General features: G+C 48.7%; 1 protein-coding gene across 5 annotated transcripts in view; it reads left to right on the top strand.

Moving 5' to 3' along the window:
- NCOR1 (nuclear receptor corepressor 1) overlaps positions 1-15,159 on the top strand; it is a 110,761-nt gene that overhangs the window by 66,169 nt on the left and 29,433 nt on the right. For all 5 annotated transcript variants that reach the window (XM_083587344.1, XM_083587342.1, XM_083587343.1 and 2 more), the window contains exons 21-29: positions 973-1,534; positions 4,221-4,350; positions 5,985-6,165; positions 7,191-7,364; positions 8,680-8,840; positions 11,062-11,182; positions 12,653-12,754; positions 13,111-13,211; positions 14,185-14,356. In XM_083587344.1, coding sequence (XP_083443470.1) covers positions 973-1,534; positions 4,221-4,350; positions 5,985-6,165; positions 7,191-7,364; positions 8,680-8,840; positions 11,062-11,182; positions 12,653-12,754; positions 13,111-13,211; positions 14,185-14,356 — 1,704 coding nt within the window. The remainder of the gene's footprint in view (positions 1-972; positions 1,535-4,220; positions 4,351-5,984; positions 6,166-7,190; positions 7,365-8,679; positions 8,841-11,061; positions 11,183-12,652; positions 12,755-13,110; positions 13,212-14,184; positions 14,357-15,159) is intronic.

Raw genomic sequence — 15,159 nt, 5'->3', positions numbered from 1 at the left:
TTTACCAAAAAAAAAAAGTGGAACCTTATAATAAAGCCATAAAGAGCTTAAAAACAGGCATCAATTAACCGCTTTGGATGGATGTATTCTTAACCTGGGCATTTGGCAGAATACCAAAATGTTTTAAGCAGATGTTTAAAAGTTGGCACAGAGGGTGCCTGCCGAATCTCTAGTAGCAGAGTGTTCCACAGGACAGGGTCGATGACACCCAAGGCTCGGTTTCTTGTTCTCAAATGAACCTCACCACCTGGGGGAATGATCAGCGACACTCCTGTGGGTGAGCTGGGATATTAGGGGGTCAGGCAGAGGGGGGACTGAGTTTTCATCACCTTGGGTAGGGTGCACCACTTTCTGTTGTTGTTAAAAAGTGTGGCACTTGCTATAACAGCTTCATGGTGACTAAGGTAAAGGTAAAGGGACCCCTGACCATTAGGTCCAGTCGTGGCCGACTCTGGGGTTGCGGCACTTATCTCACTTTATTGGCCGAGAGAGCCGGTGTACAGCTTCTGGGTCATGTGGCCAGCATGACTAAGCCACTTCTGGCGACCCAGAGCAGCACACGGAAACGCCGTTTACCTTCCTGCCAGAGCGGTACCTATTTATCTACTTGCACTTTGACGTGCTTTCGAACTGCTAGGTTGGCAGGAGCAGGGACCGAGCAATGGGAGCTCACCCCGTCGCGGGGATTCAAACCGCCGACCTTCTGATAGGCAAGTCCTAGGCTCTGTGGTTTAACCCACAGCACCACCCACACCCCTGCAACGCCACCCACATCCCTGACATGGTACCTATTTTTCTAGGAAAAAGTCACTGACCCCACCCCACTGACCAGAGGCCTGAGGTCTGTGAGGCGCCAGCTCTCCTCTTTTGAGAGTGCGTTGCCCGGCGCCGCTAAGCGGTAATCGTCTGGCATCCCGTTAAAGCTCCTTAATTACCGTTCGGATGCTTACACCCGACTTAATGCCTTTGCAGGTGCTGAAAATAGCTCCGACACCGAGAGTGCGCCGTCTCCTTCACCGGCGGAGGCTGCCAAGCCCATGGAGGAGGCCCCTCCCGAGAGCGTCTCTTCCGCTTCCAGGATGACCACCGCCGAGGCCGCGGAGCAGGAGCCCCCCGTGAAAACAGCGCCCGGTGCCTCCCCTCCCTCGGCAGCCCAGAGCGCCAAGCCGGTAGCCGAGAGCGAGAGCCCTGAGCTGCAGGTGAAGGAAGAGGCGGGGGCCGAGGCGGAGGAATCCATGGAGGCCGAGAGCGGGAGCCAGCTTGCGGACACCAAGCCTGTCCTCCCCGCGAACCCCAAAGTGGAGCCCCTGGAGCCCGAAGCGAGGCTTCCGGAAGACGTCCAGGTGAAGACGGAGAGCGATGCCAAAGAGCGGGAAGAGGAGATGATGGCCAAGGAGAAGCCGGAGCCGGAAGGGATGGACTTTGGCTTGGCCCAGGAGGCTAGCGCCCAGAGGATGGAGCCCACCTCGGACAATGACTCCAGCGCCACTTGTAGTGCCGACGAGGATGTGGACGGAGAACCCGACAGGCAGAGGTAAAAAGGTCCGCCCTCCGGTCGAAGGCTGGAGAGTTTTCACAAAGAATTGGTGCTACTGGTTGCGGCCAGATGAGGAGCCGATCTGGCCCGCTGTGTACCACCTGCTTTGCGGTCTTGTCCACCTAAGTTGGACAGGCGAGCTATGCAGTACGTTCCCAATTTAGAGCAGGGCTTTGGCTCCTCCATCCTATGTGCCAAGCCTGACCTGCCAGAGGTTCAGATTTGGCCTTGGCTCAGGAAATCACTGCCCCACACCTGACATCGTATGTGATGTCAGGTGGGGGGCAGGTAGAGGCACGCCTGGCAGCGCACAACCAAATGCACTCCCCATTGGGCTTTCGGAGGTATCGCTGAAGCCTCAGGTCTCTTAATGTGCCACATAGCACTCTCTGCAAATCCAGCACGGTGCTTGGAAGACCCACTTTTGGGACTTCAAAGCATCCACTCACCTCACAGCATTGCAACATTGGGAGGCTGGCAGCTACACAGCCCCTCACACCTGTCAAGTGTGACCTACATGCTTAGGATCTGAGAAGGATCCGTCTGGCCTGTGGACCCCATAAAATTCCTCAACCCCGATTTAGAGACAAGTGGGTTTTTTTAGTCCAAGACTGCTTTTAGCCACAGGCCTTCTTCAAATGAAGCAAAGGACCCCCATAATTTTGTGTATGTGTTTAGGCCAGGAGTACCCAATCTGCTTGGGCCCTGTGGGAAGGGGGAGGGCCCATTTGGAAATCTAGGAAGCTGTTGCAGGCACCACGAAATAGTGAGAGCCAGTGTGGTGTAGTGCTGGACTAGGAGGACCTGGGAGACCAGGGTTCAAATTCCCACTGGGCCATGAAGCTCACTGGGCAACCTTGGGCCAGTCACTCTCAGAGGTTAGATGGCCACCTGTCAGGAATTCATTAGCTGTGATTCCTGCTTTGCAGGGGGTTGGACTAGATGTTCCTTTGGGTCCCTTCCAACTCTACAATTCCGAGATTTTAAGATGTAGAGGGACACGGCTTCTTCCGCGCCAAGCCATGTAGCAGGAGGGTGCTCCTTTCCCTCTTGCTAGCCTGGAAATTTGGCTTGCTAGCCCCCCCCCCAATCATTCTCGGTTTCCTGCCCCTAAAACACAGAATCCAGTCTGGCCAGGGGTGAAGAGTGGAGCGTCTCTTCCCTCTTCCAGCCTCGCCATCTGCACATATCTCTGTGATCTCCCCTGCACACAATTCCTTTCCCATTTCAGCCAGGTGAGTGGTTTAAATGCAAGGCTGGGCTGGGCTGAAAAAAGCAAGCCCGTCGCTCCTAACACTCAAGTCTCGGTGGTGTTGGCCCTGCAGTTTTTCTGCTGCCGAGAGTGCGCAGACTGCTCTTGCACAGCGTGGGGAGTTTGTGTGCTGTCCGGGGAACTATCTCCAGTTGTTTCCTTCCGCCTTCCTCTCCAGGGTTTCAGTGCCGTCTGCGATAAACCCGGCCCCTCTCGGTGTAATGGAAAGTTTCCTCTCTCCCGCTCAGGGTTGGCTTGGAAGCCATCCATGGAACGGTCTTAGTTGGGCTTGCCCTGGACAGGGTGCTAAATGTCAAAGCTATTGAGTTGCTCTGTTTCCATTTTTTTTTTCTTACCAAGAGTATTGCAGAGAACTTTCCCTTCTAGCCAACGGAGGGGCTGGGGGAAGAATCTCCGCTGTTGGTCCATAAAAGTCCCAGACAAGCCTGCTGCAATCAGCTACCCAGAAGACATTTCCTTTTTTCTTTTTAGTTAGGGTTGCCACCCCGAAAGTTGTTCAACTTTTTTTTTTACAAAAAACACCAGAATAACACTCCAGGACAAAGCGCCGCCTTTCCGAAATTCCCCCCAGACGTCAGTTCCAGGAAAGTCCGGATGTATGGCAGTCCTGTTTTTAGTCATATTATTACTTAATTAATGGTACCCTGTTTTTATCCTACCATTCCTCCATGGAGCTCAAGGTGGTATACATAGTTTTCTTCCTCCCCATTTAATCCTCACAGCAAGCCCTTTAAGATAGGTTAGGCTGAGAGTGACCACAACGTCACCCAGTGAGCTTCATGGCCGAGTGGGGAGTGTTGCTTAGAGTCCAACACTCTAACCACTATGCTACGCTGCACGTCGATGGACCATTTGTTTCCCCCTTCATTTTCATTCCTCAGCGAGTTCTCTCTTTAAAAAACCCAAATCATTGGTTTCATAATTTATAGCAAAACCAATAATTGCAACACAACAAATACAGCATTTAAAAAACAATTAGGTACGTCAGTCAGTTGAAGACTCTGCCTTATGTAATTGTCTGCATTTGCCTTTTTCACTCTTTTTGGTTTAAATGAGTCCTGCCCTAAACAGATCAAGCCGTTCCAATTTCCAAATAAGAGCGTACTGAGTTGGTGATGCTCTGCCATTATTCTTTATCTTCCTATATAGTATTAGTGTAAGGGAAAAAAATCATCATGCTGCAGTTCGTGTGCCTGCCAGCTGGCGGGGTTGGTGAGCAATGTAAGCAGGGGCAGCAGCAGCCCCAAGTGTTAACATTAAATAGTGCAGTTACTCCAGGATAAACTTAATCCGCTTTTTTACCTCCCTTCACTGTTCTCAGTTTTTCATGTTATTTTTTCTGCACATGCAATAGCCCCTTTCCCCCCCTCCCCCGCCGTGTGTTCTGATGTCATTTCCTTCCCCATGCAGAATGTTTACAATGGACTCGAAGCCTTCCCTGTTGAATCCCACCGGGCCTCTCCTTGTGTCGTCCGCGATAAAACAAGTGCCGATGGACTTGCAGCAGCTTCAGCACCGGGCGGCTGTGATACCACCCATGGTATGTTCCGTTCCGCATGGCACTAGGGATTCCCTTGACCAGGAAGACCCCTAGCTCAGCAGAGGGGCACCCATCATTCCTGGCAGTGTGGGTAGTGGTTAGGGTCGGAGGGAGCTTGGGAATACAGCAGCGCCTGGACCTTAAGGAGCAGGAAGGCTTCTGATCAAACCAGTCCCACATTAGATGCTTTGCCAGACAGAGGGGAGTGGGTGGCGCTGTGGTCTAAACCCCTGAGCCTTTTGGGCTTGCTGATCGGAAGGTCAGTGGTTCGAATCCCCACAACGGAGTGATCTCCTGTTGCTCTGTCCCAGCTTCTGCCAACCTAGCAGTTCGAAAGCACACCAGTGCAAGTAGATAAATAGGTACCACTGTGGTGGGAAGGTAAACGGCGTTTCCGTGCGCTCTGGCACTCATCACAGTGTCCCATTGTTCCAGAAGCGGTTTAGTCCTGCTGGCCACATGACCCGGAAAGCTGTCTGCGGACAAATGCCGGCTTCCTCAACCTGAAGCAAGATGAGCGCCACAACCCCATAGTCGCCTTTGATTGGACTTAGCTGTCCAGGGGTCCTTTACCTTTTTGCATTGCTGGGCAATTTGGGCCTTGAAAATCCAGGCAAAATCCTGGAAGCTCTCCTTTTGATGAATACATGGCTTCTGATTGGCTGTGTGCAGATGTCCTCCAAGTTGAATCCTGACAAGACAGAAGTACTATTTCTGGTGGGCAGGGAGCGGGCTGGTGTGGAGGACTCCCAGGTCCTGAATGGGGTAACTGTGCTACCAAAGAACCAAGTGCACTGCCTGGGAGTCATTTTGGACTCACAGCTGTCTGTAGAAGCGCAGGTTAATTCTGTGTCCAGGGCAGCAGGTCTACTAGTTCCATCTGGTATGCCGGCTGAGACCCTACCTGCCCGCAGACTGTCTCACCAGAATGGTGCATGCTCTGGTTATCTCCTGCTTGGGCTACCTTTGAAGATGACTTGGAAACTAAAACTAATCCAGAATGCAGCAGCAAGACTGGTCAGTTCGAGTGGCCACTGGGACCATATAACACCAGTCCTAAAGGATCTACATTGGCTCCTAGTACGTTTCCGAGCACAATTCAAAGTGTTGGTGCTGATCTTTAGAGCCCTAAATGGCTTCGGCCCAGTATGCCTGAAGGAGCGTCTCCACCCCCATCATCCAGCCCGGACACTGAGATCCAGCGCCGAGGGCCTTCTAACGGTTCCCTCACTGAGAGAAGTGAGGTTACAGGGAACCAGGCAGAGGGCTTTCTCAGTGGTGGCACCCTGTGGAACGCCCTCCCATCAGTTATCAAAGAGATAAATATTTTACTTTTAGAAGACATCTGAAGGCAGCCTTGCACTGGAAAGTTCTTAATGGTTGTTCTTTATGTTTTGTTGGGAACCACCCAGAGTGGCTGGGGAAACCCAGTCAGGTGGGCAGCATATGAATAATGATATAATAAAATTATTATTAAGCTGTTGGAAGCTCTCCTTACGATGAATGAGTGACTTCCGATGTCCTCCCAAATCCGTTCCGAGCCGTTTTTGCTTTTCTTTTTTGACAATCAAGTGTCGTGCAAATTTCATGAAATGAGCCGCGTCTGTTTCCTTCCCCCTCCTGCTTCTCTGCAGGTCTCTTCTACTCTGCAGGGGCTCCCCATGAGTGGCTACACCCTCTTCCAGCAGCACATCAAGGCCATGCACAAGTCCACCATGTTGGAAGAGCGGCAGCGGCAGGAGACCATGGAGGTGGATTGCCGGAGGCCAGGCAGCCCCTGCGGCCCGTCCAAGAGCCCAAACGTCGAGTGGGACGGTAGGTGGAGCCCGCAACCCTTCCACCCTCGTCCTGTCTCCTGCGCCCTTCCCCAGCCTTCCACCCTTCAGAGGTTGCTGAGCTGCGGTGACCGTCAGCCCTGGCCTACGCAGCTTCCCAGGGTTTCAGACAGGGTGTGCGTTCTCAGCGCTGCCTATAGATTTCTTGGGTCAAACCCCAGGAGAGCTACAGTCCTTTCCCGTAAAACAAAACAAGGTTCCGGTCCTCGTGATTCTGATTTCATTAGGAAGCTGCCTGGTACGGTGTCAGACCAGTGGGCTGCCTAGCTCAGTGTTGCCTACTCTGACTGGCAGAGGCCGTCCAGGGTTTCAGACCAGGTGGGACATTCCTAGCCCTCCCTGGAGATGTCAGGGATTGAACCTGGGACTTTCTGTGCAAAGCAGATGTTCTACCACTGAGCTGCAGTTTTTCCCCATCAAATTTTAGTACACTCGTACCTTGGTTCTTGAACACCTTGGTACTTGGACGTTTTGGCTCCTGAACACTGCAAACCCAGAAGTGAGTGTTCCAGTTTGCGAAGGTTTTTTGGAAGCCGAACGTCTAACGCGGTTTCCGTGGCTTCCGATTGAGTGCAGGAAGCTCCTGCAGCCAATCGGAAGCCGCGCCTTGGTTTTCAAACCATTTTGGGAGTCAAACGGACTCCCAGAACGGGTTAAGTTCGACAGCCAAGGTACCAGTGTATTATGAGATAGCAGGGTAGCCCGCTGTCCTTCCTTTTCTCCTTTTCCATAATTTGTACAGATCTATGATGTAGCTCAATGGTAGAGCCTTGCATGCTCAGGGTTCCAGGTTCCATCATCCCACACTTCTCCCTGGGGAGAGTGTTCTGCAAATGGGGAGCCACCGCAGAAAAGGCCCTGTTCTTGTGTTGCCACCCTCCGGACCTTTCATGGCTCATTTGGGTGACACCCCCTGACGCTTGGAATAAAAAACGGAGGGGGCCTTTAGTTTGCCTGCGGTCTCTGCAATCCCCAGCCAGACTTGTGCTGCTTTCCTTTCCACAGGGAAGTCCGTTGCCTACATGCCTTACGCCGACGTCAAGCGAGCCATGGAGCAGGAGGCCCAGATGCAGAGCGCGGTGGTGAGGTCAGCCTCGCCTTACCGCCTGTCTCCGAGGGAGGTCAGCAAGGTCTCCCCACAGCCTGACATGAACGCCGCTCGCTACAGCGTCCCCCCAGGTATTTTTGGCCCAGCCAACTGTGCCCCCCTCCCAATTTGCTTGCTGGGAGGTTTGGGGTAGGTAGGGGCGGGTTTGTTGATGATTGGGTTCTTGGAGCCTAGTTTTTTTAAATTTTTAAATTATTATTATAATAATAATTATTATTATTATTTTTATCATCATCATCATACCCCAAAGAATGAATAAAACAGTGAAATTACCGGTAAATGATAGAATCCTAGAGTTGGGGAGGATCATCTAGTTCCCATACTCTGAGCTAACCAGTTAAAAACAACCATTTGTAGGGTTATTGTACGGGAGTAATTGGGTTGTTGTTTTTATTTTGATTATGTATTCTGTGGTTTTATATTTTGATATTATTCTGTGAACCACCCTGAGACCTCCAGGTATAGGGTGGTATATAAATTAAATAAATTAATAAAATAATAAAATAATTTAAACCCCCCCCCCCCAAATAATTAAAATCAGCTCTAAGCTGAAAACCAGATTCAGGCATATGTAAGCATTCTATGTATCTGGGCAGGATTGCGGAAACAAAAATGTTTTTAGTAGGCTTCAGAAAGAGTGCCTGCCAGCCTGATGTCAACAGGCAGAGAATTGGGAGTGCAAGTGCTTCCGCACTAAAAGATTCGATTTCTTGTTTTTTGTTGCATTCACTTGAATATTTAGGATTCATGCTTTTGTGACATGTCTCAAGGCAGCTTGCAAAATGAAATGCCAGAAAACCAGTTGATAAATATCTGAAAAACATAATTTAAAACATGGATAGAATTGTAATAGATACTAATTGGTGACAGGGAAGGAGGAAGGACCACAGCTGAGCGCTTTGAATGCAGGCGGTCCTGGGTTCAGTTCCTGGCGTCTCCAGGTAGAACTGGGGGAGACCCCTACCTGAAACCTTAGAGAGCTGCTGCCAGTCAGTGTAGTAGGCAATCCTGAGCTGAGGGCTCGACTCTGCATAAGGCAGTGTCCCGTGATCCTGCCAGCGCTGATAGGGGCTAAGCCCCATTCAGTTTAGCAATAATTTTCTTTCACTAAATGAGCAAAGCGCTGGGCTTTGAGCGTAGTTTTTGAATGCACAATTTCACTTCCTGCAATTTGGGTTTTCAGATGAATCGCAGGCACTCTCAAAGCTTAAAAACGGTAAATTAAAAACAGATTTCTACAAATGAAAACTTGTTAAGTCGAAGCTTTCTGACTCTGGCTAGAACTTCAGTTCTGATATTTGTTAGCTTTCTTTAAAAATGATGCAGATTATTCACCCTGTTACTTACGGAGGCCTTTCTCTTCTCTCTCCCTCCCCTCTTTCCAAGTCCTCCAACCTGCTCCTCATCAAGTCATTAGCAACCTCCCTGAAGGGGTCCGGCCCCCAACCACACGGCCCACCAGGCCACCGCCCCCCCTGATCCCATCCTCCAAAACAGTGGTTCCATCGGAGAAGCCTTCTTTCATCATGGGAGGGTCCATCTCGCAAGTAAGGCTGGGGGACGACTACTTTGTATTAAAGGGGCTCATTTTAGTAAAATGCCAAACTGGGGAGACGGCTAGCCTTACCCTGTAGCACAAGGGGTTTACCATATTTTTCGCTCTATAAGATGCACCAGACCATAAGACGCACCTAGTTTTTGGAAGAGGAAAACAAGAAAAAAATATTCTGAATCCCAGAAGCCAGGACAGCAAGAGGGATCGCTGCGCAGCTCCTCTATATGGAGGATTTCTTCCCGCTGCAGATCCAGGGCATTATAATAGTCATCTTTCAACAAACGTCGTTGTTTTCCTAGCACTACTGCCAAATCTTCCTATACATAATCAGAAGTTAAAAACAGGAATCCTAAATGACACACAGTATACCTTTACAAAACAATAAAGCAAAGGCAGACATTTGTACCAGAAAAACATACCGCATTTTTCGCTCTATAAGACGCACCAGACCATAAGACGCACCTAGCTTTTGGAAGAGGAAAACAAGAAAAAAAATATTCTGGATCCCAGAAGCCAGGACAGCAAGAGGGATCACTGTCCTGGCTTAGCCGCGCGCAGCCTCTCCCGGGCAGAGGCTGCACACGGCTAAGGCTCCCCCTGGGCATAGTCGGCCAATTGGTGTCAAAGAAGGACAGAACATTTTTTATGTATGCTACAACAGCAGCAAGAATACTCATCGCAAAGTATTGGAAGACAGAAGATCTACCCACCGTGGAAGAATGGCAGATGAGGGTTATAGATTATATAGGACTGGCAGAAATGACCGGCAGAATCCGAGACCAGGGAAAAGAGACGGCGGAAGAAGATTGGAAGAAATTTAAGGACTATCTTAAGAAACATTGTAAAATTATTGAATGTTAGAACGATGCTGATTCAGAAATTAAGTGGTTTTTAGCTGTAATGATTATGTAATCAAGAAAAGAAAGGTCAAAAATTATATAGAAATTAGGGGAAGGATTTGCTGAATGGAATTAATTAGAGATTGGAATACAGAAAGGGGAGGTATGAGGAGGTCGGGAAAGTAAGTTTTATGAATATAAGGGATTGAAATTATACTTGTTGTTGTATGTGTTTTGTATGTATTTTTGCTGTTTCTGTTTTTTGTTTTTTCTATTCTATATAAACCTTTAAAACTTTAATAAATATCTTATTTAAAAAAAAGGCTCCCCCAAGAGCTGCGCTCCCTTTAAAGAGCGCGCAGAGTGTGTGTGCAACTCTAGGGGGCTTTTCCCCGAGGAGGGGGAAGGGCAGCCCTTCCCCCTCCTCTGGGAAAAGCCCCCAAGAGCCGCACACACGCTCGGCGCACCTCTTTTAAGGGAGCGCTGAGCAGAGCCTCCCGCCTGCATTCGCTCCATAAGACGCACACACATTTCCCCTTACTTTTTAGGAGGGAAATTAAGTGCATCTTATAGAGCGAAAAATACGGTAAATGGTGATACGCAAGTAGCAACAAAGGAGGTCCGTTGCGGCCCTTGCTTCCCGTTTCTTCTGCCGAGCGAATGCCAAGTGGGACCTCTGCAGCAAAATGTTGCAGTGCGAAGTTGCTCCCCTGTACCTGATTCCAGTCGTCCGCTCCTCAGACTCCGCGATCAGCATCCTTCTCTCTCTTCCCTCTGCAAGAGATGCTTGGAGAACTGTCCTTTCCTGTTGCGTTGTGCAAAAACATTCAGAAGGCACCAGGATGTGGAAGCCTGGTGTGTGCGCGTGAAGGATTTTGCGCAAGCGTGTATGCAGCTGTTCCATGGCAGGGCAGGATGCGGCTGGTCACTGTTGCTGCTGCTGCTGCTGCTGTTGCATTTATTTATATTTTGGGTTTTTTTCTCAGGCCAGGGCTCGAGGCGGCTGGCGCAAATCAAAACAAGACAGGGGGGGAAAATGCAAAAAGCTAAAAACCTAAAAAGGATCGCAGTTAAAGTGCAACAGAGCTCTAACAAAATTAAAGCAGTGTAAAAACACGTCTGTTAAAAGGCAGATAGTTAAAGCAGCACGGCACTATTAAAAACCCTTTCCATTAAAAACAGCCAGTCCCCCAAAGCAATGATGGAGCCAGCCTGGCTTGTCTTCGGAGGGAGTTCTAGACTCTTAGAGGAGCCACCGAGAATGTTCAGTTCCGCTCTTGTTTCTGCATACCAGCCAGCAGCGTGATCCGCTCTGCGCTGGCTTCGAACTCAATTAACACCACATTTTTGCTTCTCTCCCCTTCCGACTTCCAGGGGACACCGGGCACTTACTTAACGTCCCACAGCCAGACGTCTTACAGTCAAGAACCACCTAAGCCCTCTGTGGGATCCATCTCCCTAGGGCTGCCCAGGCAACAGGAATCTGCCAAACCAGGTAAGTGATGCTGTGGGGCGGGAGAGATCTAGTTTCTGCTCCAGTCTCTGGTGTGAAGTGGGAGGGGGAGGGAACCCAGTGTTTTCTTGTGAATGGATCCCACTCATAATTCCCTGGCTGTCATCTGTATGTTCTGAGAAGGGTCCCCATGTGGCCAGCCGTGAGTCAAAAGCATGTCTTTGGAACATGTGAACAGGGGAGCAGCCCTGCAGGATCAGGCCCAGGGCGCCAAAAAGAAAAACACTGTAAACACATTTTTAAACCATATTTTTTTGCTTGACTTCCCTCCACTCCCCCTCTTGGTTCCATTGTTTTGTGCTTGTTCATGCACGCCCATAAAACCTTATATTCTTAACAGTCCAATTTTAAAACCTTCTTCATCTTACTACAAGTGACTGTTAAAAGTTATGCTAATATGGAAATCTATACACAAAGCTTAAGGAATGTGCCCTTTTTCAAAGGAAAAAAACCCCAAAATTCAAAGTCCTCTTTCTTTCTTTCTTTCTTTCTTTCTTTCTTTCTTTCTTTCTTTCTTTCTTGGGTTTAAATTATCTAATATGTCCTGCATAGTTCAATAATTTGTTTTGCCAACCCTCTTTGGCGGAGGCTTCTTCCTTCTGTGGGGCTGGTCTGGTCTTGGTCTCCCATCCACTCTCAAATGCAAGGACAAAGTCTTGCTCTATGAGTCCATCAAGTCCTGTACATCTCAATATCATAACTTCAGTTTTTTAAACAACAACCATTTCCAACATTCTCTTCAAATCTTTATATGTCTTTTCCGAGGCCTTTTTAATAATTTTACATTGCCACCGCATAGAGTAACCTCTTTTACTTTTTGCCCTCCTTTCCTCCTCAGGTCCTAATCTGACACTACACTAAACTGGCTCCTATTATTTTGTTTTGCTTGAAAAGGTGATGGGCTAATTAATGAGCAAGTGCCCTGGTGTCCTAGGGAGGAACCGACTTCCCTTGTTTAGATGGCATCACTCAGCTGGTCTTTGTTGAAAGATTTCCGTATACATTTCTGAAATTTATTTTTAGGGGACAGGTAGCGTTCCGAGCTTGGAAGGCTCGGCTGCTTGAGTCCCCGCACCTGTTTATAAAAGCCTGGGAACAGCTCGTTATACAGTCATACCTCAGGTTAAATATGCTTCGAGTTGAGCGCATTCGAGTTGTGCTCCTCGGCAACCTGGAAGTAACGGAGCGCGTTGCTTCCGGGTTTCGCTGCATGCGCAGACGCTCAAAATGACGTCACGCGCAGAAGTGGCGAAAAGAGATGCGCGCGTGTGCAGATGCGCCATCACTAGTTACGTTTACCTCTAGATGCCAACGGGGCTCCGGAACGGATCCTGTTCGTATCTAGAGGTACCACTGTATATTGCTTGCAGTTTTTGCGAGTTTGAAAAGCGTGTGTGTTCCAAATGCTGGCTAGAAACCTCATACGTCCGTCTCCTTTCTTCCCTTTAAAAGCTTCCATGCCGTACATCAAACAAGAAGAATTCTCTCCCAGGAGCCAAAACTCGCAGCCCGAGGGCCTCTTGGTCAGAGCCCAGCACGAGGGAGTGGTTCGGGGTAAGCTGTCTGAGATCTGCTCCTTTGGCCGGCAGGAGCTGCTTTACGCTGAATGAGCCACCTAGCAGAGATGCCACGGGAAGGGATTTCCTGCATAAGCTGGGGGTTGGACTAGGCAGCCTTCGGGGTTCCTTCCAGCTTTGCAAATTGATGAATCACATTCTTGTAATAAAGGGTGGGTAAACCTCAGCCCTTAACAAGAAGGAAGGCCAGGTTGCAGGACTGGAGATCCTCTTTGTTTTGGGTGAAAAGGAGTTATAGGGAGGGAGGGAGATACCTAGGAAAAATTAATTCTGGGTGCATGTTTGGGTGTGCTGTGTTTGTATGAGTGGCATTGAATCTGTACCTTCAACCAGGTACGGCGGTGACCCTCCAAGAAGGAAGCATAACCCGAGGGACCCCAGCCAGCAAAGTTTCTGTTGAATCCATGCCGACCTTGCGAGGCTCCATCACTCAGGTATCTCCTTCTGTCTTCTGACGTTGATAATAATAATAATAATTTTATTATTTGTACCCTGCCCATCTGGCTGGGCCTCCCCAGCCACTCTGGGCGGCTTCCAACAAAGACCAAAAATACACTAAAATGTCAAACATTAAAAACTTCCCTGAACATGGCTGCCTTCAGATGTCTTCTGAATGTCAGGTAGTTGTTTGTTTATGATGGACCAAGGGAGGGGGGCAGTTTCCGAAACCATCACTTGGGTTTTCATGATTTGCAGGAAGAAGGCCTCCCCACCCCGGGGTTTGGTCCCTGGCATCTTGACGTAGAACCAGGGGAGGCCCCCTGTCTGGTTATGATAGTAGAAGAACAATAATATTTTGCTGCTGTTGCTGTTTCCACATTTTAAGTAGCAGAATTAAGCAACGATAAATATCTCGAAATGGCACCTGTAAAAGCAAATCCTATACAAAGCATTCAGACGCAACATAAATACAGTATAGATGAAAAGATCAATAAATAAACACCACAACAAAACAACCCTCACATGTACTAATACAATCACCAAAATCCTTCAGATGCACATTCACGCTACACAAACTTGGGTTTCCAGCTGTTCTTGAACTACAACTCCCATCATCCCTAGCTAGCAGGACCAGTGATCAGGGATGATGGGAATTGTAGTCCAAAAAAAACAGCTGGAGACCCAACTTTGGGAAAGCCTACACTACACAAAACGAAGTAAACACACAACACCCACCTAGCCCAATCGCTCAACAATTAAACTCTCTTTGCGGCCACCACATGACTCCATATGCTCAGTTTTCCACTTCAGTGAAACAGCCCAAAACATTCAGCCACCGTCTAATCGAGTCTGTGAGAGCCAGAGCCTGTCCTGGAGAGCGATCGTTCTAGAGGAGGCAACTTCCTCTCTTTCCATTTCCAGAGCCTGGCTTGGCCCGAGTTCCTAGCTCCTTTGCTTTCATTGCAGGGGACGCCAGCTCTGTCGCAGTCGGGGATTGCAGCTGATGTTCTGCTAAAGGGAACCATCACTCGCCTGGCCACGGAGGACAGCAGCCCGGAGAAGTGCCGGGAGGAAGCCGCCTCTTCCAAGGGCCACGTCATCTACGAGGGCAAGAGCGGGCACATAATAACCTACGACGGTAAGTCTCAATCTCGGTATGCCATTGGTGTCTGGCACAAGACGTCCCATGACTGAGGAGTGGTGATGCTGGTCCGGTGTTTCTCAAACTCAGGTCTCCAGCTGCTGTAGGACTACAACTTCCATCCTCCCATCCCTGATGGGAGTTGTAGTCCAACCCCGGCTGGGGATTCAGAAACACAGTGCTACCTGGGAGAAATTCCCAGGTGTCAAAAAAGGTTATTTATGTGTGCCACTACTGCGGCCTGTGTTTTGTTAGCCCACAAATGGAAAGCGAGCGAAGTCCCAACTAAAGAAGAATGGCAACTTAAACTGATGGAATATGCGCAGCTCACGAGCTTATAGAATAAGAGAACAAGAAGAACAAACGTTTTAAAGAAGATCAGAAAATCTTTATTGAATATATGGGGGAAATTGTGTACATTTGAAAACGTGAGCAGCATTAAGATAAATTCAGCAGTGTAAATCAGTTTCGATGGACATAATAATGGAATACTGGATGGTTTAGTTTGTATAAAATATGCAGGGATTTATGATACGCAAAATGAACTATGGAAAGACAAGAGGGGAAGCCATTGATATTTTAAGGTTGTTTAAATGAATATTCTAAAATGTTAAACAGAAAATTTAACAAAAGTTGTAGGAAAGAAAGAGAAACACAGTTCTAGTTTTGCTGAGCATTGATGGGGGGGTAACACTAGTTGACCAGTCTTGACTTGATGGGCGATGCTAACAGCTAAGCATCACCTTTTGGAGTGGCACTACATGGCAACAAAAGAGCCACTTCAATATCCCTCCCCACAT

The sequence above is a fragment of the Podarcis filfolensis genome, assembly GCF_964270895.1.
Source record: "Podarcis filfolensis genome assembly, chromosome: 15".
NCBI classification, from domain to species: Eukaryota; Metazoa; Chordata; class Lepidosauria; order Squamata; family Lacertidae; genus Podarcis; species Podarcis filfolensis.
The sequence above is the reverse complement of the archived record's forward strand: the minus strand, read 5'-3'. Positions and strand labels throughout refer to the sequence as shown.